Consider the following 26,412-nt stretch of genomic DNA (forward strand, 5'->3'; position numbering starts at 1 on the left):
GGTGTGGTGTGTGTCGGGGGTGTGATGTGTGTCTGGGGTGCGTGTCGGGGGTGTGATGTGTGTGTCCCTGCCCGTCCTTCACAGCGGGTACCAGGGTGACTGACGACAGTAAATGTGCATTGCTAGTCGCATGACAAAGCTTAGACAGCGCTCCATCCCAGGGCCAGTGCGGTGCAGGATGGCTGTGCAGCAGCTGTGAACGCTCTCCAGGCCGCCGTCCCTCCCATGCGACCACGGTGCACACTGAGGCAGTCGGCTGCTCCCAGATGCTCCAGGCCCTGCCTTTGCACTCAGTCCCCCAGGACTCAGGATCATAGGGCAAGTGGCTCCCAGGGCATGGGCCCCAAGGAAGTGCAGTCCTGACCTGCGACCCCTCTTGTCACTGAGCCCAGGGTACCAAGCTTGGGGTGACACCCTGTGCTGTCTCAGCTGGGCACTGCAAAGGCATGACACCCCAGGCGTGTCATAACCTCCCTTCTCAGGACCGTCCCATCCTGTCCCAGGGACAAGGCTGGCCTGTGCCAGGGCCATCAGTGGATCTTTCCGTATCATCTTCCACTGATAATTCCACTTCCCAGAGGCGAGAACTGTGGTGGTGAAGGGATGAAATGTGTCTGGGTGGAGAGGGGCACTGGCCGCCAATCTCCCACCCCAGCTCCTGACACGGGCTCACAGGTGTGGCCCTGTCCCTCCCTTGGATGGGCAGCGAGGCCCCTGGGTGCAGGACAAGGGTGGGCCTCCACCCCACCACCAGGCCTCAAGCTCTCCCATCCCCAGGACACACGCCTCTCTCCGCCCTACTCTGCCCACATGGCCACATCACCTCCACCGCACCCCACGTTGGGCCCTTGTGCCCTGGCAGCCTCTGCACACACCATGGGCTGTGTTTTCCTCTGTGCAGACCCACCCTGATCCCGTCAGGAAGCGCTTTGGCCTCAGAGGGCCCTCACCTCTCCTGGATGGCCGAGTCCCTGGGGTCACTTTCTGAGCACTGGCCAAGAGTGTGTTGGGGACATCTCCTGGGTGACACATGGGTCTCCACCAGCTCTGGGGCACACCCAGTCCCCAAGTGCGACCCTGACCAACTGACCTTCCATCGGTCAGCCGTCTCTGGGGGGTGAGACGCTCCCCAACACACAGGGTCACCCAGCAGAGCTACAGGCACCAGGACGCAGCATGGTGAACTGAAGATGCCACGAATGTCCTCTAAGCTTCATATTCCAAAGACACTTTGCTGGCCCTTTAATCAGACAGCCCCCAAACCACCGTGACAGCTACCACGAAAACAGCCATTACAGGAAAGAAAAACCCAGCGAAGTTCCAAAGCAGCCCTGCCCTGGGTGGCTGGGAGAGGACACAGGAGGAAGCGGCAGGCCTGTGCCTTGAGTGTACTGTATTGTGATCTCCAGGCCCTGGGCCTCACCTGGATTGGCTCGTTCCTGGCCCACAAGGCAGAAAATGGCACTCATTCTCCTCAGGAAAGGATCTCTGGGACTTGCAAGCCACACTGTGCCCTCTGCCACAGGAAGCATCTACAGACCCCAACGGAACCCCGGAGCCTACTCGGGAAATTCACAACCACGGCCCCTCTGAGTTCACGGCATGCCCAGGATGCCCTGGCTTTGGCCCACCCTTGAAAAGGCCGAAGCCACTCTCTCCTAAGCTGGTCCTCCCTGGGGAGGTCTCACAGCCCTCGCAGGCTGTGGCCTCAGTGGAACAAGGGAATGGGAATGTACAGATGGGGCCAAATGCCTCTGGAGAGAAAGTAAAGACGATGTGAAAAGCGGGTGGGGTCCATCCTGAGCGCTGGAAAAGTACCGCGCTCCTCTCTCAGCTCCCCTACCCTCTACACACTGCTCCCGGCCACGCTGCTGCAAGCCCACGGCTACATTCCCCATATCCATCTGTGGCCGCCAGCTTTGTTAGGTCCGGCCATGGGAGGCATTGACAGGAGACAGGAAGGCGGAAAGAGAAACGTTTTTGTGGCTTCTCGTAGGACCTCCAGCAGTGGTGAGGGCAGTGTGACGGGCAGGGCAAGGCTGCAGATCGCACGGCCACAGCCTCGGTGGCACAGCAAGCGAGACTGAGGAAGTGTTTGACACTTCACTCTTCCTGCCCATGGCTGGTAATGGAAACCTCACCTTCCCACTTTGTTCTCGGCCCTTCTATCACCTTTGTACCAACTCCCTGTGGTTGAAATACCTGGGTGGTTTCTGTTGCTGTAACAGTGATGTCCCTTCTCCCTGGGCACCCATCTTTCATTCCCTGCTGACCCCAGGGGCTTGTGTGTATGCCCGCCTAGCTACAGGGGACACACCTGGAGCCTCACATTTAAAATTGTAACAGCGGCCGGGCATGGTGGCTTACGCCTGTAATCCCAGCACTTTGGGAGGCCGAGGCTGGTGGATCCCCTGAGGTCAGGAGTCAGAGACCAGCCTGGCCAAGATGGTGAAACCCTGTCTCTACTAAAAATACAAAAATTAGCCAGGCATGGTGAGGCGTGCCTGTAATCCCAGCTACTAGGGGGGCTGAGGCAGGAGGATCGCTTGATCCTGGGAGGTGGAAGTTGCAGTGAGCCAAGATCATGCCACTGCACTCCATCCTGGGCAGCAGAGCAAGACTCCGCCTCAGCGATAAATAAACAAACAAACAGACAAATAACATCTCCTGACCATACGGCCTGCCTGCATCTGCTGGCAAAGGAGCCCTGGGTCCACGGCGAGTTCATAGAGACCCATTTCCCGCTTCCCAGTCTCCCCACCAAGGAGGCGCTTCCTGGGTCTGCCTGAAGGACTCCAGTGCTGCTACAGGACACAGGCTCCATGGAGGCAGGGAGTCCTCCGGGATGCCTCACCAAGGCAAACCACCTGGCCGAGGAGCACCATTCAGCTGTGAGAGCGGCCGCAGTCAGCTCGGCACAGGCTTGGTCCGTGGCACCCAGTGGAGGGGAGGAACCACACCAGTCAGCCCAGCAAAGCTCCGTCTCCACAGCGCTCCACGCTCACTGGCAGCTTCTCCTGTCCAGTGCTGGCTGCCAAGAGACATTCTGGGCTCAGCAGACATGGGCCACCTGGGGCTCTCAGAGCTTGTTTAACAGGAGAGGGCAGCACCTTAAAACTCTCAGGAGCTACTGACAGCGTGTTTAACATGTTTTAAAAGAGAGCAACTGGGTTTGCTTTTCTTCTTCATTAACTTCATTCCTCCCCCCGGGCAGGCTCTAACATGCCACTTCCTTTCTTTCTGTATCTACTGATCAGTCAGATGACAACACAGGGGCCACCAGGGTGACCATGCACTGCCTGAAGCACAGGATACATCTCTGAAGTGTGGTTCTGGACATTCTATTATCTTTCAAGAGCAGACATCCCATCCAAATATTTTCCAATCCAGAGCAAATGGCTCCAGTGACCCAGAGGAGTACACTAGACTCTCAGTCTTTTCTGCTTTTATTTTATGATGATGATTATTTTTGAGACAGGGTCTTGCTCTATGGCCCAGGCTAGAGTGCAGTGGCACCATCATACCTCACTGTAACCTCAATCCTCAAACAATCCTCAAGGCACGTGCCACCAAGCCTGGTTAGTTTTTTTCACATGTTTTGGTAGAGATCAGGTCTTGCTATGTTGCTCAAGTTGGTGTGAAACTCCTGGCTTCAAGCGATCCTCCTGCCCTGGCTTCCCAAAGCACGGGGATTATGCCCGCCCATCTTTTCTGCTTTTAAAAACCATGAAGCAAGTCATTAAAGCAACTCCCATTCTGGAAGCTCTTAATTTTTAAAAATTTCCAAATACCACGTTTATCAACCTCCAAATTGTTAGCAGAAATAGAAGCACTCCGGCTCTGGAGGCTGAGGCAGGAGGACGGCTTAAGCTCAGGAGGCAGGGGCTGTAGTAAGCTATGACTGTGTCACTGCACACCAGCCTGGGTGACAGAGGGAGACCCTGTCTCTTGAATATATATATATATATATATATATATATTATTTTTTTTTTTTTTTTTAACGGAGAAGCAATCCTATATACCATGGGTTGGGAAACTGGGGCCTTTGGGGTAAATCTGGCCCACCATGGATTTTTATAAATAAAGTTTTATTGGCACACAGCCCTGTCCACTCATTGCATATTGACTATGGCTGCTTTTACAATACAACAGTGGAGCAGAGTGGCTGTGACAGAGCCTGCGGCCCACAAAGCCTAAATATCTAGCCCTTTCCAGAAAACACTGGTTGGCCCCTGTATACTAGAAGTGGTTTCACACTGACTGGCTACACTTTCCCTCGGGATGGACCCACAATGAAAGCGTGAAATGGCTCAACCCGAGGGACGCAGCCAGGACAGATAAAGAAGGCAAAGGAACACACGTGGAGGGACGTGGAGGATGCCCCCGCCTGCCCCCCACCTGTGGGAGGAGACAGATGGACAGGGCACAGGGGACAGAGAGGACCCAACTCACCTGTTGCCTGGCAGAAGAGGTGGAAGGTCCCCAGGGCGTGCACGTGCTGTGCCTGGTCACTCAGGAAGGGTGGCAGCAAGGAGACCTTCGAGCCGCTGTCGGGCCCCGCACCCGAGGCTGGCCAGGGGGGCCAGGGAGAGGAAGGCCTCCTGTCCCCCGCACGGCCCAGACAGGACAGGGAGGAGGAGCCAGGAGGAGGGAGGGGCTTAGGAGACGAGGCTGTGAGACAGAGAGGACAGAAAAGAGAGGGCACTGAGGAAGAAGTCGCCAAGAGCACGTCACAGGCCAGAGAGGGCAAAACACAGCAGGAAACGGACAGAAAAGAGTGAGCCCAGCTGTGCCACCTGGGCCATGCGGGGGCGGGAGGCTGCACGGCCTCCGCTAAGGAATGTCTTCCCCAAATCAAGGATAGAAGCTTCTCGTTTATTTGGGTACTTTCCAAATGTATACAATTCAAAGTAGAAAAATAAAAACAAGGTAAATCTTATAAAACACAAATGTTTACACCAAAATGGTCAAATCCTATCATGCTGGAAGACGAGACTGTCCACACACGCACACAAACATCCAGAGTTTATTGCTCTTCGCCATGGAAAAGAAGTCTCTTCCCGATGGGTATTTACAAAGCGGGGAGATGGAGTGTGAAATTAACCAGTGTTGGAGTCGTACCACCCATTCACATCTTCGGGACAGTGGCAGGAACAGCGCCGTGCGCTTGAGGGTGCTGTGGTCGCAGCTCGCGGCCCTGGCCATGGAGGCCCGGTTCCGTTCCAGTGGCGGGCAGCTCAGTGAGGCTGGATGGAAAGTCTGGGCAGGCAGTGGTATGAAATTGAAGCAGGAGGAGAAAGGAGATGTTCAGAGAACCAAAGGCGCCCTGGTGAAGGTTCCGTCCGTCTCACAGGAGGTTCTGACCCACAGCTGCGGGCTCCGATTGTACCGCGCTCCCATCTCAGCTCTGGGCCAGCCTGGCTCCATTCAGCTCACCCAGCCACCTTCCCTTGCTCAAAACCCACCTCGTGGACGTGGGAAGGTCCTCCTCTTCAAGACAGTAAGAGTTAAAAAAAAGAAAAAGTAAAACGAAGTACAGAAAGAAAATCTGTCCAAAAACGATGCTTCCCTCCAGGAATAAAGTTAAAAAAAAAAAAAAAAGAAAAAGAAAAAGGTGAGTGGGCTCCGGGGAGTGCTCATGTCTACATTTCTAAAAGCAGAAAGAATCCATTTAGCAAAAGGAAGTTTATCCCTGAGAATCTTAAGCAACGTAAGCCATATTTTATGCCAAATATATAACAACAAAATCTGGAAGATATACATCTTCTTCTAAATATTAAAACATCTGCTTCCGTAATTAAAAAAAAAAAATGACCCAAGACATCAACACAATCAAAGCAAAATCCTAAAAAAATAATTAAGTGGAAGAAAAGGTTCGTGCCAATCTGGACAACAGGCGATAAGTTACCAATCTGATAAACTAAAACGTCATTTCCAATCTGGAATTAAATTATCTTTTAGTGGCTGCTACGGGGAGGGGAAGCTGAAGGGATGCTCTTCTCAGCCAACAGAGGTCCAGCCATGTTTCCCCCACTACAGAAAGGGCTCAGGAACTCTGTGCCGCCCACGGGCCTTCTTCAAGTACTCCGACTGACTGCGGAACACGAGACCGGGATGCAATGCTTGCCATTTTTCCAAAAGGACAAAGAGAAACCAAGTCACAGGCTCAACCCAAGAGAAAATAGACAAGAGGACTGAGGTTGTCTGCACGATGCGGGCAAACCTACGCAGCACTGCACGAGACTCGGATACTGAACAGGAGAAACACAAAACACTCCACGCCTGGACATGTCGCAGCCGAGGCGCCGGCGGGGACGCACAGCCGGCCTCAGTCTCCATCTGCATCTGAGTCCGCGAACTTCAGCTCACACTTGACGTCGAAGGGCTTGTCCCTGGCGGAAAGGTCGTCGATCCTCTGTGAGTCCTCCCTGTCCGTGGGGACTTTGCTGGTGATGGTGTCTTGCTCGGTCTCATAGCCAGTGTCCAGGGCTGGCTTGGGGTGCTCCCCATTCTGCTGGGAGAAGCTCCCTGGCTCCACTAACGTCTCCTTCAGGCTCTGCTCACGGTCACAAAAATCTGACTTGGGCTTCTTCTTCCCGATCAGCAGGGCCGAGCGGAATTTCAAGCACTGTCTGGGCAGGTATCCCTTATAGCAGTTGTAGAAAAAGAGGCAGAGGAAGAGAACAAAGAAGAAGACGAAGAGGGACATGAGGAGGCGGTTGTCGCTGGACTTAAGATACATGGTTTTCTCCGAGTGGAGCTGGGGGACCGTGTTGATGACAATCTTTGGTTCACAGGATGTGCTGGTGGGCACAGGCTTGGGAGGAAGGGTGATGGCCCCGGAGGAGGTGGCTTGCACGGCTGGGGTCGGGGAAGAAGACCCTTGGGTGGATGCCACCAACACTTTGGTGGCAATCCTACTACCTTCTGTCTGAACAACTGACAAGGTGGGGGCCACCACGGGCTTTGGAACCACCTTCACTTCCAGGACGTGCTTGGCGACTACTTGGAAGACTGTCTTGTTCTTAACCCTCTCCTCTGACAGGCACTGGTACACCCCACTGTCTCCTTCTGATAAGTTGAAGATGAGCAAGTTTTTTCTGCCCATAAGACCGTACTTGGGGCTCTCGGCCTTCAACACGCCATTCTGGAACTTCCAAAACACCCGGGCCAGGTTGGACTTTTGGGAGCATTTCAGTTCCGCCGTGCCACCGTGCTTGAAAAAATGCTGCCGGTAACTTCCTTTACTTTTATCTGGAACATCAAAATAAACGTGCACAGCGTCAACAATCCCCATTTGCTATTTAACAACTTCTTTAAAATACCCACAAGATGATGCAAGAGTTTCACCCACTGGAGCAACATGGAATCTTCCAGAACAACTAAGGAGATAAAGACATGCGTGACCAGAAAGCAAAGATGAGCCCTGGATGACAGCCCCCATAGGGACAAAGAAATCAGAGGCAGCTCTGAGCAGCAGAAATCGCATTTCTCACCCGTGTCCCAGAAGAAAACGTGTCAGGCTGGGGAGGCTGAGCAGAGGTCAGTTCTGCGCCTAGTGTCGCTCTCTGAATCAGATACGAGATGCTTCTGCTAGTGGCTACAAGGAAGGCTGACCTTTCAGTGTATCTCAGCACTCTCCTCCTGCCTCAACTTTTTTCTTTTCTTTTTTTTTCTTGAAACAGGGTCTGGTTCTGTTGCCCAGGCTGGAGTGCAGTGGTGCAATCACAGCTCACTGCAGCCTCAACCTCCCCAGCTCAAGGGATCTTCCCACCTCAGTCTCCAGAGTAGCTGGGACTACAGGTATCTACCTCCAGGTCTGGCTAATTTTTGTATTTTTTGTAGACACAGGGTCTCACCACGTTGCCCAGGGTGGTCTTGAACTCATGAGTTCAAGTGGTCCTCCTGCCTCAGACTCCCAAAATGCTGGGATTCCAGGCGTGATCCACTGTGCCCGGCCAGCTTTTCTTTTCTTTTCAGAGTCTGGGTCTCACTTAGTCACCCAGGCTGGAGTGCAGTGGCACGATAAGCTCACCGCAGCCTTGAACCCCTGGGCTCAAGCAATCCTCCTGCCTCAGCCTCCCTAGTAGCTGGGACTACAGGCGTGTACCGCCATGCCCAGCTGTCTAAACTTTTCTTAGTCTGATGACAAATGTCTTGTCAGGGACAGGAGGACACAGAACCGAGGGTCAAGTCTGCCTTTAGCACCCTGGAAGGTGGCTGCTGGGGAAGGGGCGTCCTGGCCTGATGCCACCCCTCCCTCTGGGAGAGGCGCTATTTCAGACATCCACAGGCGGGTGAATCTCAGGTGGGAGCCCCAGGGGAAACACCACCCCAGCCCTTCCACTGCCTGAGCTCCTTTCTCCCCATTTATAACAGACTTAGGTTTTGTTTAATGAGCCCCAAGCTAAGCAGAAAGAAAACAGGATGGTTTTGGAAGGAGACTGCTTCCCAGTAAACAGACACACTCTAAGTGGCTTCAAATACTCTTCTGGCAAGAAAAAAAGACAGAGAAGACCACGAGTCTGCTACAGGACACTTGACCTCTGTTCCAAGTGGAGAAAGAAAAACAAAACACACACAAATGCCACAGAACTGAAGCACCGTGAAATGGTTACAAGACCTCGCCACTCCCAAAGGAAACAGGACATCGAGGAGTCACTCACCCGGGCACACAGAAGCATCGCCGCTCATCTCCTGAATCAAACCCCTGCAAAACAACCGGCACGTGTTACTCACCCGCACACACGGGGACATCCCGCGGCAGCGCATCCCGCCCCGTACCTGCTGGGGCTCTCAGTCTGGTGCAGAGCCACACACGTCGCTGTGGGTGGGCTCCAGGCGCAGTAGGGGTCCCGAGCCAGCACACAGTCCTCGCAGGTGCCGTGCTTCCCACAGAAGGCCAGAGGGGCCTGGACCACGCCCGAGTTAGAGCCAGCATAGACGAACCTCCTGCCCTGTGTGTGTGAGACACAGGAGAACTAGCATCAGGCAAGCAGGCATCCAGGGGCACGGCCTCTGCGGCTGCACCAGTGTGTGGGAAGCGGCCAGAGTGCACCATCAGGACACGCTGCAGTAAGAAGGAGACGTACTCAGAACCAGGGGCAAACAAGGCAGGTCTGTGACCTTCCGGCAGAATACACGTGCTATGTCAGGGCTCACTGGGCCTTAGATCCAAATCCCTCTCTCCCCTGTCTGGGCGCCCACTGCCCGGGTCCTGCCCTCCAGCAGAGCGCTTCTCTGCATGTGTTTCTCTTAGCCAGTGGAGAGGCTGTTCAGTCCCCACCTCCAGACCGCCTGCATGTAGAGGGGGATGCATGAGCCTGGCACTCCTGGTCATCTTCCCGGCCTCACTACAGGTGAGAAGGGGCTGCAGCCAGAGGCTGAAGCACACCACCTCGAAGCCCAACCTTATCCCCCGAGCCAGAATGTGAGCACCTATGGGCAGGGAGCCTCTTGTGAGGGTCCGGATCCAGCAGGGACCTGACATAACGGGGATGCCAAATGGACGACGTGCAAAGGATGAGCAGATCGCGCTACATAACATAAAAAAGGAACACTGCCTTTGCTCTTCACGTGTCTATATGTAAAAGGGAAGAGCTCCAGAGCAGCCACACCCACAGCAGAGGGCAGGTGAGACTCTCCACCTTCTGGGACACTTGGCTCCCGGGGACACCAGCTTCAGGCCAATCCCATCAGCCCACCTGGCACCAGCAGTGCCCAGCACACAGGCATCCAGGGCTGCTGACTGCTTCTGAACGGAACTCAGCTGGAAGGAGGGTGCCCCACACGGCACCCACCTGAAGCTCAGGGGCGTGCAACAGACCTGGAGGTGGCCCGTGGAGTGTGCTCTCTAGCCTCTGCCCAGGGCATCTGCCTCGACAGCCTGGGAACACCTTTTGGTTAACAATACAAGATTCTCAAATTTCCACACGACTTAGTGGTTTACAGTCAGATGAAACCCGACCTTCATCCTCAGAGGATATGCTGGGAGTCAACTTCAGAGTCTGGCTGGAAGATCACAGGCCCTGATGCCAACACAGAAGGCCCTAGGCCACATACCCGGCTGTGAGGGCACAGACCCACCAGAGAAAGGGAAAGCCCCCAAGGATGGAAACTGTGACAATACACAGCAGAGGGAACTGTTGGGGTCCACGTGTTTCCTAAACAAAGGAATGAACACACAAGACAACACAAGACGAGACAAACATGGCGGCCGCGCCGAACGACACGCTCCGCTTTATTTTATACCGCCGCTCCGCTTTATTTTATACCGTCGTTTGTGGAATGTTACCAAGTCACAAGACACACTGTTGTTTTTCTGACCTTTCCCTGACTCTCTGAATTTCCAAGATGTTTACATATAAACAAGCCCCCAGGGTCTGCTATTTGCAACTGAGGCCAGTCTTGTAGGCTCCTTTGTCCTCCGTTTGCAGAGGAGGAATGCCCTGCTTCGTATGCAAGAGCAGGACTTATAATATTAATGGGGGAATGCCCTGCTTCGTATGCAAGAGCAGGACTTATAATATTAATGGGGGAATGCCCTGCTTCGTATGCAAGAGCATCTAGTCCTCTACAGGGAACGTGGCCCGGCACCGGCCTCACAGCAGCAGCAGCAACAGCAGCAGAGACCTGGGCAGATGAGGCCACGTGCGCACCACGTTTGTGGGCAGGATTGAGGATGATATCCCGGATCACAGTTCAGGCACCACGTGGCTTGTGGAGTGGCAGAAACGTTCTCTGGCAGCAAAGCCAAGCCGGGTAACTTCCAAGGGACAGCTGGTCCTGCTGGGTCCTGCGGGGGACACCTGCGAGGTGGCATGGACACCATGCAGTGCAGAGCAGGGTGCCCTGGATGGCCAAGCAGGGCACGCCTGACTCCTCACCCCAAAGAGAAGCTTGAGGGTGGCTGTGGAGGGTGGGGTGGGCTGTGGGGCCAAGGCCCATCCCAAGGGGATCCAGACCACCTCCTGCACCCTGCAGGACACTCAGCCCCAACTTCCGCTTCTCCCGGACGGGGCTGGGCTGGAGCCCACATGAAACAGCTGTAAAAACTAGACGCCGCCACATGGAGACCAAGGGATGACTGTGGAAAGGAAGAGGGGGCAGGGAAGGAGGAACTGGCCATCAGGACAGCCAGCTATAACTGCCACAGGCAGGACCCACTGGTGGATGTGGATGCCAGTGGGCGGGAGGAGAACAGGGCATTTCTGTAGCCTCCAAGTCTATCCCTGCAAATAAGCATGAATGACTATGGGGGTTTCCCGCATGCCTCCCCTGGGAGGTGGGGCTCACTGTCCCCCACCCCTCAGTGTGGACTACATGCCCTGACACACTCGGCATGGAAAAAGACGGCGGTGACTTGGACCGAATGACCGAGGTCATCACGCTGGTGTGAGTCATACGGATGCCACATCCTCAGAAAGCACCTTCTTTGGTGCTCCCCATAAAACCACGACCCCAAGATAATCACAAGAAAACACCAGACATGCTACAAAACACCGGACCACTCCTCTCCAGGAGTGCTGAGGTCAAGGAGGCAAGAACAGAGCAGAAGCCGAGGAGATGCAGTGTCCAGTGCAACCCGGGGTAATGAGCCAGGAAGGTGGTGGGTGGGAGGTGAGAGGGTCCAGGGTCTGGGGTTCAGGTAACGCACTGCACCATGACAGTACTTTGGCTCAGATAAATGCACACTGGTTATGTGAGACACCGCACATGCGGAGCTGGGTGGGGGCGCTATAGATCCTTCTGTGCAATCATCAAAACTCATGCGTAAATTTAAAATTATTTCAAGACAAAAAATTTTTTTAACGGCAAAGAAAACAACCTGACCGGGCACCCGGCAGCATGAGTGAGACACACAGAGCAAGCCTGTCCTGTGTACTCCTGCCCGTCGACGCCCCCTGCCTCCCACTTCCCTAGGCCTGAGGATTGTCCCTGTGCAGGCAGCTCTCATGCTCCCATCTCGGTCCCTGCTGCTGTGTGTACACATCGGACCCTGAGGGCAGGTTGGAGCGACGGTGGACGTGATCAGAGGCAACCAAGCTGTCCAAGTGCCTTCCTTGCCCTCTGCCACACTAGCAGCTCAGCATCCCAAGGAATCCTGGTGAAAACACAGACACAGCCAACTCAGCGGGCTCAGAGCGGGTCAAGCAAACTGCGTCTGCTATGTGCACCCAAGGAGCGGAAAGCAAGGACTTGAGGTATCCGCACACCCACGTTCACAGCAGCACTGTTCACAGGAGCCGGAAGGTGGGAGCAACCGTGTCCATCAAGGGATGAACGCGTACACAAAGCGTGGTCTCCACCTACGACAGAGGAGTATGCAGCCTTGGAAAACCCTGAGCCCTGAGACAGCAGGGAGGAACCTCGAGGACATTATGTGAAGTGAAACAAGCCAGTCACAAAGGACAAATACCGTGTGATTCCACTTATATAAGGTACCCAGACAGAAACAGAAAGCAGAATGGCGGCTGCCCAGGGCTGGAGCAGGAGAGAATGAAGAGTTTGTATTTCATGGGTAAAAAGCTTCTGTTTGGGAAGATGAAAAGCGCCCTGCAACAGACAGTGGTGACGGCTGCAAAACAACGTGAATGTTCTTAATGCCAATGACGTGCACAATGAAAAATGGTTACAACGGCAAGTTTCATCTGATGTGTATTTACCAAAATAAAAAGCAAAACCCCATGCTTGTCACTGGGGAGAGGAGGTGAGGGTGGAGGAACAGCGCGCCTCCCCAGCTGTAGGACAGCGGGAGGGCGTGGTACTGGCTGTTTCTCTGTTTGCTGACCGCCCTGAGAGAGCCTGATGGGGAGGTGGGGCACATTCTTCTTACCACTGAACAGCCGCTTCCTGCTGCCATGGCCATGGAGCTGGGCCTTCCACCCCGACCTGGAGGCTACTGGGGCCCAAGGAGAAGGCACAGGACCCCACGGCAGGCAGGATGCATTTCCGCCTGTCCAGGCCACTAAGCCACATCCCCACCAGTGGACGCTCCTACAGAGAGAGGCGGGTCGAGTGGTCCAGCAGGACCAGTAAGCGCTTCCCCAAACCCACTGGCTCCGCCTCCTGGGTGTGAGGCTCCCTGTGTGGCCAACTGCCCTGGTGTGGCCACGTGACTGAGTTCTGGGAGATGGCAGGTGGGCACTGACCCGTAACCCCCTCTATGCGGCCCTCCTCTCCCTTCCCCCTTCTGCCTTTGAGGATCAGTGCCCATGTGCTCTGGAAGCCTCCACCAGCCCAGGTCCCTAAGTGACCCTTGGAACAGTGTGTCATTCTCATAAATGTCCACACCAGGGGCCCAATCTATTCTAACAAGAAGTCCACATTTTAGAGACATTATAGGTGCCTGCCCAGTCTGGCTGAGGCCACTGAACAGCACGATGGCCCCAGAACAGCTTCTGGGTCTCCTCCTTTCAACAATGAGGCTGGGGTGAGGCCCTAGGGGTGGGCCAGTGGCTAAAGCATCAACCCTTCAAATCTCCAGGGCTCCCTGTGTGTGCTGGAGACCCAGAGGCTGGTGAACAGATGCCAGAACCTGGTGGCTTAGAACTCCCTCAGGCTATTTCAGTCTCTTTTCCTTTCAGATTTGAGGAAGGACTCTCCATTAGCAGAGAAGGGGAGTCAAAGGGCCCAGGCTCCCAAGCTTTGTGGACACAGGGGAGGGAAGAGGACGGAAGACCTGGAGGGGCGTTTCCAAGTATGCACCTGCTGAGGGTAGGTATCTTACCTGGTCGGACAGGGGCCCCCTTCCTCTGCCCGTTGCTCCCGGCTGAGGGAGGAGGGGCCTGACTAGGCCTGGACCCCACAAGGTGGGTGGAGGTCCCGATAGGAGCCAGGGCCAGGGAGGCAGCCCCCTAAAGGCCAGCGTAGATGCCCACCTACCCCCGCCAAGGGCTGCTTGGGAGTATCGCAGGCTGGACCCGAGAGTCTCAGCCACAGGCGGACACAGCTTTACAGATGAGACGCACCACTTCTCTTGCGGATTTTCTACGGTGACGAGTCAGCTGTATCACTATCATATCCCACAGATGCAGTCTGCACACCCCCCAAGCTCAGGGCACAAAAATGTGTCTTCATGGAGCACTGCCCACGTCTCCACAGCCTGTGAACCTGCACCAACAACTCAATGACAGTCCAGCAACTTTGAAGAGAAAGTCCCCTTTCCCCAGGTCTGCCTTCCTGCCTTCCCCAATTCAGATTCCACAGCTCACGGAATGGTTTTGTGTCAAAGTCTGAAGGTTGGCTCATCCGGGGCAGACTGACAGAGGGGCCTGCCTAGGAGCCCGACCCCAGCTTGGCAACTCTCCTGTCACCTAGAATCAAAGTCACCGAGAGGGGAAGCCCCCCGTCCGGCTGCCTGCGTCACTTTACCTTCTTTGAAGACAGCAGCAGGGTCTGGACCGGCTCAAAGTCCTGGAAGAGCTGGGTCTCCTCGATGATGTGAACAGCGTGCTCGAGGCTGATGGCTTTGTGCAGAGCTCCCCGGTCTGCAGGGTCAAAGCTACAGGTCAGTGACATTAAACCAGACACAGAAACCAAGGACAGGGACCACAGCGGCCAACTTCACACTCTTTACTCTCAAGTCATTCCCTCCACAAGATACTTAGGAAACAATGATGATTTCACATTAGAAACAAAAAAAGGAAAAGCCTTTGGCAAAATAAACACCTGGAAACCCAAGTGTTATGGGTGATTCTGGTTTTTTTCCAAGGAAAATAAACTGTTCCATTGTTGACCCCAACAATCCTCATCGGCTGGGTGCCACATGAGGGGTCTCCCACGCTCCACCAGCCCTCGGGGTGTCACTGGTAAGGGCCCTAGGCAGGCGGTGAGGGCAGGGGGCATGTGAGGTCGGCTGGGAGGCGCCGAGGGCAGGCCACAATGCACTGCCAGCCACTGTGGCTCCTGGCCCCTGTCCCTGTTCCAGAAGTGCTTATTTCAGAGTCCACATGCCAGGGCACATCCAAAACCTGGCTCCTCAGCCAGGAAGCAGGGACGTGGTCCTCTGCCAGCAGTTAGGAAACGCCAGGCTGATGCCTCCTCCCAGGTGGCTCACACCTGCCCCCTGCACGGGCATTGCCCCAACTCCTCAGCGGCCAGCACTCCTCTGCACCAGCCCAGCCCAGCCGCAGGCCAGGACTTGCATTTTTATTTTTAACAAGTATCCCCAGTAGCCTCGTGGTCCCAGATCTGAAAGCCACCTGGTGTGGTGGCTTCTCAGAAATCTTTTTACGTTCCCACAAACCTCCCGGGTTACCTCAAGGGAGGCAACAGAACTACTCCCAAAAGAATAACTGGATTTGCCAGTTTTCCTACCAAAGGACACAGATGTGCTGTCACTGTCAAGCCTGCCAAGCCCTTGGAACCCACCTGTGCTGACAAACATGACATCATAGACAGTCCCATCCAGGGCCTGGGTCCGGTCCACCACGATCTGGGTGTAGTTCACATCTTTCTTGATTAACCTGGGCCTGTTGTCTATTGGGGTTACCGAGTCATCCATCAAAGGGTGGTCTTTGACGAACTGCAGCGTCTTGTCTGGCAAATTCAAGGAGCTGGTGTAGTTGGCTGCCCGTGCCTCACTGTCGATGCACTGCAGGGAGGAAATCCCCCACCGTTAACGTGCTCGTGCTCCCACCACCCAACGGTGCTTCCACACAAGCAGCCAACGCAGGCGGGCTGCAAAACCTGGAAACCACACAATGCATTCCTTGAAATGAGGGTAGCAGTGAATAACTTTACTATGCGGAAAGGTGGCCTCTCCCCAGCCGGCAGAGGACACAGTCATAAAACCCATCTGCGAGAGAGAACTGCACTCACGATACATACTCAGGAAAGGAGTTTTCATCTATTTGTAAGTGAAAAACACTGATTGAGCTTTTGAAATTGAAAAACAGAACACTGATTTGCAGCTTTCTCATGAAAAGAATGCTAAACATGGCTAAAACCAGGCCAATCTTCACCGGCATAAGAGCCCGAGGCATTATTTTTCCTGTTCTAGCTCCCTGATGTGTGTAAACCAAAATTTGTGACCACGAATGGACACATTTTACTAAGCTATGCACAGAAGGAGCCATGATGGTGTCAGGGACAGCGGCCCTTGGGAGGGAGCTGGTGCTGCAGTGAGCTCTGAGGGCCAGGTCACAGCCCCACAGAGGGCTGTGCACATGTCTGCCACACCCATTGCACCATGTGAGGGAGGGAATCGGCCTGGAAATTCCCAATTTCTACATAAAGTTCACTGTATTTAGGAGGAAAAAAGGTGACTCCTGTTGACTAGTGGATGGTGCAGAGGCCTTTGCCAAGGAATCATGTGTTTCTCTGTAAGAAACTGAAAATGAAACAGACCTAATTGTTATGCAATGTCAATTGTGCAGAACAGCTGCCCCAGCCTTCTTGTTTGTGCAATAGTGTAGCAATGGCTGTTACATAACACGCAAAAGGGAAGAAGGATGAGCTGTGCTCATCGGCCATCCCAGTCCCAATGCAGAGAGCCTTGGCGTGGCCAAGTACCCAGGCCATGAGCAGACCCCACTGCCTGTACCGGATTCCACGCGCTGGGCCTTGAAGGGAAAGCATGACCCACCCCCAATGCCCCAGCTCACCGCTCCAGGCCGCGGCTTGGGTACCGGGCCGTTGTAGCGAACCCACTTGGTGTGGGACTGCTCCACCGTGGCGCTCTGCATGTACTTCCCATGGGAGAACACCTCCTCGGCTGTGGACAGGTTGTAGGCGCACACTGCCGACAGCCCCACGTTGTTCCTGGGGAGGGGAAAGAGGTGACGGGACCGCCTGGCGGGCATCGAGGGAGCGAGGAGGGAGACTCCACGCAGAGCACTTACAGCTGTGGGGTGAAGAGTGCGTAGAACACAGGCACCTTCAGGCCCGGGGACCTGAGCACGAAGACGTCCCGCAGCACGTTGAAGACCAAGCTGCTGTCCGGCCGGGAGCAGATGAGTCGGGCTTTCAGGAAGGAGGTCCATTTCTTCTGCAAGGTCCTCAGGCCGCCCTGGTCCCCCTAAAACCCCAACAACAAGACGTGGTGGGCCGAGAGCAGATCCCCTGTGGGCAGGCACTAAGGTCAGAGGTGCACCCTCCACGGCCCAGCACAGCGCAGCTGTGCCTGACTGAAACAAAGCTCGGGCAACAGGGGACAGAGGTCGCAATGACGTGTGTGGCCCGCAGCACCGCATCCAGGTTCCAGCTTGGATCCCAGAACGCTCCCGGGTTAACACACAAAACAGAAAGGACAAAAGCCCTCTACCGAAAGCCCCTTTGATCGTCCGTGCCTACCTGTGCCCAGCACTCAGTCCTGCAACCGCAGAGGTGCTGCTGCGCTCACACACTTCCAACTGCCAAGGCCCCTGGCATTGTGTGACTTTCCTGACCCAGGACCCATCAATGAACATGCTCTGGGTGGAGCAGGTGGCAGCAGCCTCCTTCCAGGGGACAGCCACCGGCCCTGCAGCCTGTCTTGGGCAAATGTGTGAACCTTCCTCCATTTGAGGGAACACAGCCTTCACTTCCTTTCTACCCAAAGTATCTGCTAAAGTGCTTTGAGCCTACTAAGTATAAAGAATAAATGCTGGCCGGGCGCGGTGGCTCAAGCCTGTAATCCCAGCACTTTGGGAGGCCGAGACGGGCGGATCACGAGGTCAGGAGATCGAGACCATTCTGGCTAACACGGTGAAACCCCGTCTCTACTAAAAATACAAAAACTAGCTGGGCGAGGTGGGAGGTGGTGGGCGCCTGTAGTCCCAGCTACTCGGGAGGCTGAGGCAGGAGAATGGCGTAAACCCGGGAGGCGGAGCTTGCAGTGAGCTGAGATCCGGCCACTGCACTCCAGTCCGGGCGACAGAACAAGACCCCGCCTAAAAAAAAAAAAAAAAAAAAAAAAAAAAGAATAAATGCTTTTCAGGGATCCGATGACCAAGACACAATTATAAACTCTGCATGACTGTGTGTGGTCTGGAGAGAAATACTGAAATCACAGAACCTGAGTGCAGAAGGATGTGAGATAGAAGCAGCCTGACTTATTTTGGACACAGGGAAAATGTTTCCTCTTCATCTCTGCTGTGTGACCACAGGAGCCCAAATTCTCTTTTTGATAAAAGGACTTCATTTTCCTCCTTGATGTTTTAGCAAAGAATAATTTCCAGTGCCTTTATGGTCAGGGGTTTCATTTGGCTTTCAGGTCATGGGCAGCAGGTGAAGTGTTCATGTGTGCCTGGGCGGGAGGCAGGAGCTGTGGGGGCTAAGCTCAAACCACCCCAGTCCAGGAGTTCAAACAATCGTGGGGGAAAAAAAAGGGATCAGAGGGGATGACAGCAGTGTGCCTACGACTTGCAGAGACTTGTGAGGGGTCAGGGTGGCTGCACTGCGCATCGCTGGATCTGCTCACTGATCCTGCTGCAAACCCTCAGTGCTGGGTAATACGTCAAGGTCAAGGCAAGTCTGATCCTTGGCTTCTCAATGGCAGGGGAGGGCTCGAGTCCCCTGGCCAGTGCTGCTCTGAGGACATTCTGAGCACTTCGCACACCTGCCAAGAGCCCTGGCCCTGCAGCACCCTCCCCATCTCAAGGGGCACTGGCTTGCCCCCAACACTCATACTGTTGATAGGATGGTTTCCTGGTCTGCAAGACAGGAGCACGGCAGCCATGGCTGGGGGATAGCTGGAAGATATGGTCAGTGAGCCCTGGCTACAGAAGGCCTGGGCAGGTAGCAAAGCAGGAGGTGGATACTCAGGTGTGTGCATCACCCACCTTCTTCCTTATGCAATGGTTGTTAAGGGAATGGCGTCGAAAGCACTCACTTTTGTGAGCCATAAGCGTGAAAGGAACCCTGCTTCTCTAATGTCTTGATGGTCATCACTATACGAGAAAGGGCCACGCGGAAACTGTCTACCAATTTCCACAAGAGACGAATGGCTACCTGCTCCGAGATGAGCGCCCGGCCAGGGACATGGCGGCTATGTCTCCTGTGGTTTCCCCCAGCTCCCGAGGCCCGTCAATCCACCTCCCAGAAACTGCCACTGAGCAACCTTGAGATTTCCTATCATCAAGCCCACAGGCCGCTCTCCTGTGCGGAGCGCTCTCCTGCCTACAGTGTGTCATTTTAAAGGCAATCCCCCTCTACTTTTTAGATATTTAAAGATTTGTGTTTTGATAAACTTTGGTATTGGATCTCTCTTCTTAATCTTAAGCCGTCGGTTAATGTTTCACTCTTAGGTAGATTGAGAGACAAATGGTGAAATTCCAACAGACTCTGGTGAATGCATTCCACAAAGCCTTGCTTTTTATAAGCTGGGGAGGTTTGAAGAGGGTGCGTTAAAAGACAGAACCTCCTGAGAACAGGAGGCTAATGAGTCACACATGGGGGCCAGCACTCCCTCGGTCCCCATAACCACCAGAAATAAGATCCATTGAGAGCCGCATCTGAGGCCCAAGGGAATAAAGTGCTAGGGAAAGTGACATTTCAGATGAAGGTCAGGAGCCACCCATCATCCAGGCACACTACGGCCACGGCAGGGGCCAAGCGAAGCCAGAGTGCCTGGCGCTCACCTTGCACACTCTTGCTATCCGTGGGATCAACACCCTGAACACAAACTCGTACTCCACAGACACCTCTGTGAAGAAGAAGTAGACCCTGTCATCCTCGCCGTCGGGGCTGTCTGGGCTTTTTCGAATCACGTCGGCAAACACAAAACTAGGCTCTGCAGAGAGAGGACAGGGATTATGCGGGAACACAGAGCCGGGGGCCTGCCTGCACCCACGAGGTCGCGAGGCCAGCCTGCACTGCCTTGGGGGCCTGCCTGCACCCACGAGGTCGCGAGGCCAGCCTGCACTGCCTTGGGGGCCTGAGGGCTTCCCTGCAAGGATGTCTGGAGTGTGCACATGCCACAGCCCAAGCAGAAACTCCAGGGTCCGCGGATGATGACAGCACTGAGCCCAGAGGTTGCCTTACCCTCCCCTCCTCGGCCTCAGAGAGGTGGCCCTGGCGGTGGTTCTGCAGCGCATCCCACCCAGGCCCACCCAAAGAACTGAGGCTGGGCCTCCTGACTGGAAGGCAGGGAACCAGATCGTACCAGCATCCGAGACCTACGTAAGGTATGCATTTGCTGGTTTAAACAACACATGCTTCAAATCAACAAACTCTAACCACCAGATTCTGCCCCACCCCGAGGAACAGCCGAGTGTCCCTGAATCTTGGGTCTTGGGATCTCCCCTGAGGTCAAGAGGTTCAAAACCCAGGGCTCTACTGGCTGGCATCCACAAGAAAAGGCTCCATGAACAGCCACCAGCTTCTCCCTGCACAATGAAGACTGACATCAGACATGTGCCGCTGGCAGCAACAGGGCACCCAGAGCCCAACCGACCAGGCGCTAGAGGCTGGGCCTGGAGGCCGGTCCCACACCAGTGCTGGCACCACACTTTAATATCACTCCGGAAATTACACCATGTCCCCGTCTGGTTAGTCTGAGTTTGCCATTTACTAGCAGCTTCTCACTTTTATGACAGTCTCCCAAATCCATTTTTGAGGGGTTGGTGGTGAGCCGCCTTAAGACAGTAATCTGTTAGCAGAGAGAACACCAAACAAGGTGCCCTGGGACTCCGGCCATTGCTGGGCAGTTTGGGAAGTGTCCCCCACAAACACGCGCTGACATAAGCTGGGGGGCCCCCAGGGCTCAGAGAGAGCAAAAGGAGAGATCAACGGGTGTGCGCTCATGAGGAGACATGCACCTCCCACTAAGGTACACTGCTCCTCCTTACCGTTCAGCCAAGGGATTGCGTACTCCGTCCTCAGAGGACTGTAGGAAGAATTTCGGGAGATGATGGGTTCACTTCCCAAAAAATTATACGACGTCCCTGAATAAAGTTCTCCATCTGCAGGGGCCCCGGAGAAAAGAGGAAAAGGGAACCAACCTCTCAGGCTATGGCACCAGCACTGGGAAAAACATTCAATACAGTGTTTTCCTTTATAACCCAATTAAGTGCCCCCCCCCTCCCCCGGGGAAGGGGAAAGACAGTCTACTCAACTTTTGGGGTGTCCTGTGTCTTCTAGTTATTTCTTTTTCGAGATGAGGTTGTTTTGTTTTGTTTTGTTTTGCTTTGTTTTGAGACAGAGTCTCACTCTGTCACCCAAGCTGGACTGCAGTGGTGTGATCTCACTGCCACGTCCGCCTCCCGGTTCAAGTGATTCTCCCGCCTCAGTCTCCCAAGTAGTTTGGACTACAGGCACGCACCACCACGTCTGGCTAATTTTTATATTTTTTTGGTAGAGATGGGGTTTCACCCTGTTGGCCAGCTGGTCTCGAACTCTTGACCTCAAGTGATCCAGGTGTGAGCCACCGCACCTGGCTTGAGACGAGTTCTTGCTGTTTCCCAGGCTGGTCTCAAACTCCTATCCTCCTGCCTGAGCCTCCCGAGTAGCTAGGACCACAGGCGTGCTCTCACTTTGATGGGAATAACTCTATGCTCCATGTTCAGCTGCATTTTAAGAGTCATGGGGCAATAAGTAAACATGAGCAAGTAATTCCCACAGCCAGGAAAATGCTGGCAGATGCAACAGTGGGTGCACACGAGGCTATGACCACTTGCTCAGGGGTGCAAGACCACCACAGACAGCATGTGGCTCGGTCAAAACCTTACTCTCAAACAGGAGCATTTGCTCAGCATGAGGGGATTATCCAAATGACATGAGCCAGCAATGGATACAAAGTGACGTTTACCATGGAGGCTACTATCTTTGCAAACAAGGAATTCAAAAGTTAAAGGGTCTATGCAGTCACATGTGCCTTTTGTAAGGATAGCTCCTATTTCAACAAAGCCAAGAAAGACAGCACTTCAGGGAAGATTCAAATATCCCGTTTGGTAATTAACATGCCACTGTAATCTTCAGGGTGAAGGAACTGGAGGGGCAGGACTCACCAACCATGATGGATGTGTAGCTGTGTGCTGGGTCAAAGGGACATCTTCCTTTGCCATCTTCATTTTTCCCCAGAAACTTAAAGGATGTTAAGTTCTACAGTTGAATAAAAAGAAAGCACATCATCAGATGGCTGAATTTCTGTAGTAATACTGAGACTTTGTACCATTTCATTCTACAAATTTGCTGTTCTCAGAAGACCAACAGGGCCGAGCAGATGGGTGTAGAAGCTGTGGCCAAGCTTCTCAAGATCTCAGACCCTCAATTTACTCATCTGCAAAATGGAAATGGCAATGCTGATGGCTCTAGGGCTGGAAAGCCGCCAGGACAAACCAAATACAGGACCTGTTCAGTATGTGATCAGAAGCCCATGAGCAGAATTCTAACATCAGTAAAGACGGCATTCTAAGCAGCTAGGTGACCCAATAAATAGGAAACAGAAAAATATAAACGGGCAGAATCCCTACCTCACTCCACCCACCAAAACGCATTCTGGATGGATCAACGATCTGAATACTAAAAACAGAACCGCACAGTACTAAAACAAAGCAGCGGCTGGCGTTTCCATCTGGGGGTCATCTCTTTACCCGGCCAGAGTGCCCTCAGCCACATGAGGAAAAAAGTGCACAGAGCAAACCACAGAGAGAACTGGAAAGTTCCACACAGGGAAATAACACGGCAAGGTTAAATAGGTGACGAACTGGGGGGAATGCCGACAGAATGGCAGATGAGGTGTCTCCATCCCTGAACATGTGAGAAGTGTGGACAAATGAGTGAGAAAGGGCATCCAGGAGAAAAACAGGCAAAACCCAGCAAGTGACAGAAGAAACTCATCTGGACAGCACAGATGAGAGAGGGGCTGAGCCTGCCGGGAACCAGAGAGCACACAGAACACTCATGGGGATGCCACTTGGCAGCCAATAGCCTGGGGATGCTGAAGAAGACAGGCAGGGCCCACCGCGGGGTGAGGGCACCCAGCACCTCTGTCGCAGGAGGCGGGCTGGAAACATGCTCTCGGAAGCAGAGCGTGAAGGCTCAGACCACGTGGAAGGCCACGGCTGACACCTCTGAAAGGCCGGTTAAAGCAGCATACGGTTCTTCACCTGTTAGGTTAGGGAATGTGAACCCCACTGGATGTGACCATTTATCATACCTTGAAAGGAGGTTTGGGGGCTGTTGGGAAAATCTGACCAGGGACTGGAGACAGGATGATACTGGGGAATGACTGAACATTTTCTTAGCTATAATGACAAAACTGGAGTTACATAAGAAAATGTCACTATTCTTAGGAGATGCCTGTGAAGGCATTTGGGAGTCACGGGTCATAGTTCAGCAAGAACACATATGTGCACACATAGACACACATGTGGACACAGACATGCACAGGCACACAGACGTGCACACACACACTCCCAATTGTGCAGTCTAGGTTGCCAAGATACACAAGTGATACATCTTTTCTGCAGCTGCGAAAACTTTTATTAAAAATATTAGGAAAAATTGGTGGGGCGTGGTGGCTCACGCCTGTAATCCCAGCACTTTGGGAGGCCGAGGCGGGTGGATCACCTGAGGTCAGGAGTTCAAGACCAGCCTGACCAACATAGAGAAACCCCATCTCTACTAAAAATACAAAATTAGCCAGGCATGGTGGTGCATGCCTGTAATCCCAGCTACTTGGGAGGCTGAGGCAGGAGAATCCTTTGAATCCCAGGAATGGAGGAGGTTGCAGTGAGCCAAGATCGTGACATTCTACTCCAGCCTGGGCAACAAGAGTGAAACTCTGTCTCAAAAAATAAAAATTAGGAAAAATTATAGGTCTAAATTTAAACCAAATACAGTATCCTCTAACCTCAACAACTAACCTATCTATAGAATGTAAGTTTAAATGACAGAACTTTAAGCTTCTGATTGAGTTTAGCCAGAAAAATCCTTTGTTGTGCAAAATGTTTCTGGTCCAACTGCACTTTGGGCACAAAAGCAAATACAAACGACTGTCTTTGAGGACTGAAGGTCTCACCATCCCCAAAGCACCCCCACCCCCTATCCGCTTTCGTTGCCAGCATCTGTGGTACAGGCAGCTGGGTAGACCCTTGCTACGAATCTCACCCCAGACGTCTGTGTGCAAATACCAGGCTTCCTCATCAAGTCTCTAATGAGGCCATACGTTGTCTTGTCATTTATCTCTGACTCAAGATTGGAAAATATTTTAATTCCAATTAATTTAGGGTTCTAGCAAATGATGCTTTTCACTGTGGCATATTTTACATTTATCAGGACTCATTACAATCCAGGGACACACAGTAGAAAATGTGCTTCATTTTCCACGTATTCCACTTATTTAAAATGCTACTCCTCCCTCTCTTTCTGATGATCATCACACTGCTCATCAGATTATCTGGATAGAAAGGACCCTCACGCGGGGGGAGGAGCCAGACACCAGGCTGGGCAGTCAAGGATGTGACCCGGTGAGGGACACAGGCCGGACTTGCTTCTCGAGGAGCTCAGCACACTTGACCTGCTGCCCCTCAGTGGGTGGACCCAGGGGTGGTTCAGTGGGCAAGCTGCACACCACAGCTGACCTGAAGGGTGGCTCCCACAGCCACAGCACAGGGGCACCAACCAAGAACACACAAGCCAGGAGATTTCCACCTGACCCAGGTGCCCAGAGCTGCCAGGCTGTCTGTCCTTCCCAGCACGCCCCCCCAACCCCATGGCACGTTCAGGCTATCTGTACTTTCCAGCACGCCCCTTCATGGCATGCTCTGCACTAGCACCAAGGGCTCCCAGCACCTTGAGCTGCACCCCAGACCTCGCCCTTGGCCATGGACACCGAGACTCAGGGGAGCCTAGTGGGCTGTGTGCCCCTGACAGCAGCCGTACAAGGCTTTCAGAGGGGCCACAAGCTGCCTCCGTTTTCTGCAGCTGGCTCTGAGGAAATCCTATTGTTTTTTAGGGTGGGGACTGCTTTATGTCTGCTTTGAGCCCCCTTCTACTTTAACTGTTGACCGGGCTGGCGTGAGCACAGGGAGGTGCCCATCAGCCTTACCAGGTGGTCACAGGCCGGCTGGAATGCGTTGGTCCCACACACGTAAAGAGAAGTGGCACTGAGTGGCTGCAGCACCCGGATGTAGTTGAGGCACTCTGTCTGCAGGGAAGAGAAATGCACCATTAGCAACCGTCCAGCCCAGACACCCTCCACTATTCAAACTGCTCACCTCGTTCATCTCAGGGGCACAGACCCACATTCACCAACACCAGCTCACACGTGGCCCCAGGCCAACGAGACATGTGTGCATTCTCAGCCTTGTCTTGTCATCTAGACCCTCTGCAGCTCCTCTTCACACACTGGCCTGTTCTCGTACAGTGGGAGGTTCACTGAGACCCCAACCCCACCCTCAGGCAAACCTAAAGCTGAAACTGGCCTAAGTAATTGTGTCTGCAGTGTCCACAGGCTGTTCAGGTGCCAAGCAGGATTTTGTTTCAGTCCCTAATTGATACTCAGCAAAGATGTGGTGACTAAAAAAAAACTCAATGAATGCTTACCTCAAATCTTACTGGGACACCCACTATTGAGAGCAATATATTTTACTCTTGCTAAGTACATGGACCACTTGTTCTGTTGCCAGGCCTGGAGCAGTGTCTACCCTACAGAATTTCCTCTTTGTTTCTGGAGACCCCACCCTGCCTCCCGCTTGCACAGAACTAGGAACAGTGATTCTAGGTCTACCCAACCCAGGGTCCCAGTCCAGCCCCCAGGGGAGAGGCTACACTAGGAGAGCCTGGAGCCCAGCTTGGCATCAGAAAGGCCCAAGCAGGAAAACAAAGATACCATTTCAGAACTCACTATTTTAAGCTAAAAGTACTTGCATTACATGTGCTATAGAGTCTGAAATTATCCCAGATTAGGAGATCTCTTTTTGCTTGACTGTTTTTACAGTGCTTGGAAGTAATTCACTACTGACCCCAACGCACCCGCACACCCCCGGAAACAGGAGCTACACTGCGCTGCCTGCTTTTCCTCTCATTTCCTAAACTAACTTTGGATTTAGAGACAAACACTTCAGTGCAAGTGTTTGGCATTTTGCTAAGAAAGTTTAGCAAAGACTTCCTTGGGTTTTCTTTCTTTTCTTGCCGTTAACTCAGCTTGTCTTGACTGTCATTGGGGAAGACTGCCCAGCCCCACGTAGGGACATGACGGCTCAGAGGGTGGCGAGGACAACCTAGAGCTGCAGACGGGAGTGAGTACTTGGTCCAGGGCTCCCTGAATGAGCACCACACCAAGGAGCCTGAGGGACCAAAGGGACGGACGTGTGCCAAGAATCCAAAAGTCCCAGTGATAGAGAAAGGAGCCAGAGAAAGTCTAGGCAGACAGGGGCAGGTCCCTGGCAAAACCCCACCTGCAAGCCAAAAAGCCTAAAGCCTGCGGCCCAGTGAGAACTTCTATCCCTGTTTTCCCGCTCTCTCCTGATTGATTCTTTCTGAATA

At 53.5% G+C, this 26,412-nt stretch overlaps 1 protein-coding gene across 8 annotated transcripts in view; it reads right to left on the reverse strand.

Annotated features, from left to right (window-relative positions):
* SEMA4D (semaphorin 4D) overlaps positions 1-26,412 on the reverse strand; it is a 135,665-nt gene that overhangs the window by 9,556 nt on the left and 99,697 nt on the right. For all 8 annotated transcript variants that reach the window (XM_023194555.3, XM_023194557.3, XM_023194552.3 and 5 more), the window contains 11 exons: positions 24,974-25,072; positions 21,930-22,023; positions 20,772-20,885; positions 19,563-19,714; positions 16,845-17,020; positions 16,608-16,764; positions 15,373-15,595; positions 14,374-14,489; positions 8,785-8,957; positions 8,667-8,710; positions 4,453-7,254 (listed from right to left, as the gene is read on the reverse strand). In XM_023194555.3, coding sequence (XP_023050323.1) covers positions 6,329-7,254; positions 8,667-8,710; positions 8,785-8,957; positions 14,374-14,489; positions 15,373-15,595; positions 16,608-16,764; positions 16,845-17,020; positions 19,563-19,714; positions 20,772-20,885; positions 21,930-22,023; positions 24,974-25,072 — 2,274 coding nt within the window. In that variant the 3' untranslated portion in view covers positions 4,453-6,328. The remainder of the gene's footprint in view (positions 1-4,452; positions 7,255-8,666; positions 8,711-8,784; positions 8,958-14,373; positions 14,490-15,372; positions 15,596-16,607; positions 16,765-16,844; positions 17,021-19,562; positions 19,715-20,771; positions 20,886-21,929; positions 22,024-24,973; positions 25,073-26,412) is intronic.

This window comes from Piliocolobus tephrosceles, chromosome 14 (assembly GCF_002776525.5).
Source record: "Piliocolobus tephrosceles isolate RC106 chromosome 14, ASM277652v3, whole genome shotgun sequence".
Lineage (NCBI taxonomy): Eukaryota > Metazoa > Chordata > Mammalia > Primates > Cercopithecidae > Piliocolobus > Piliocolobus tephrosceles.